The sequence below is a fragment of the Artemia franciscana genome, chromosome 12, assembly GCF_032884065.1.
Source record: "Artemia franciscana chromosome 12, ASM3288406v1, whole genome shotgun sequence".
Lineage (NCBI taxonomy): Eukaryota > Metazoa > Arthropoda > Branchiopoda > Anostraca > Artemiidae > Artemia > Artemia franciscana.
Genome location: NC_088874.1, coordinates 24,434,082 through 24,434,879, shown reverse-complemented (window position 1 = coordinate 24,434,879; position 798 = coordinate 24,434,082). Strand labels below are relative to the sequence as shown.

The window sequence follows — 798 nt, the reverse complement described above, 5'->3', positions numbered from 1 at the left end:
TTTAACTGGTGACACCATTGATGAGCCAGCACACATATATTGGGCACTATCAAGCTAAACTTGGTAGATGGGCTCTGCAGCTGTGCTAGCCCAAAATCGCCATCTACCAAAAACAAAAGGTAAAAAAAATAAAGAAGCTAAAACTGATCATTATTTAAGTGTTTATTTGGAAAGAATGACAAATTTTATAATAATTAGAAAGGATCAATATTTTTTATTTTTCAGATAATGGATAAAAGCTCTGTAATCACTGTCAAAGTCGAATTTAGTGGAGGTCTTGAGTTACTTTTTGGCAAACAAAAGTCTAAGGATGTTACGTTTTCTGAGCCTGAAACCGTGAAGAATCTAATCTTGTGGCTAAAAGACAATCTTTTGGAAGAAAGGCCAGAACTGTTTGTGCAAGATGGATCTGTCAGGCCTGGGATACTGGTCCTGGTCAATGACTCGGACTGGGAATTGGTTGGTCAGTTGGATTATGTAGTTAAAAGTGGAGATTGTATTACATTTATATCAACCCTTCATGGTGGATAATTGGAATATTTTTTTTGTACTTCTGTATTCAGTGGAATATTATATTTATATATGTATATATTTAATTCTTTGCAAATATGGCAAATATGGCAAATATAATTTAAAATTGCAATGGTTAGACCTATCTAGTGTTGCGATTGTATATATTATTTCTATCAGCATTGATGAAGAATGCCACTTAAAGAAACACTGCAAAATAGTTATTTGTATTTATTTACAGGATAACGTCGAATTATTAAGCTCAATATCAGCAAAATTTATTGCACC

At 33.0% G+C, this 798-nt stretch overlaps 1 protein-coding gene across 1 annotated transcript; it reads left to right on the top strand.

The window, feature by feature from the left end:
• The first annotated feature begins 228 nt into the window (after nucleotides 1–228).
• Nucleotides 229–531, top strand: LOC136033479 (ubiquitin-related modifier 1 homolog). The gene has a single exon (XM_065714227.1). It carries the CDS (start codon nucleotides 229–231, stop codon nucleotides 529–531), a length of 303 nt encoding a protein of 100 aa, XP_065570299.1.
• The last annotated feature ends 267 nt before the right edge of the window (nucleotides 532–798 follow it).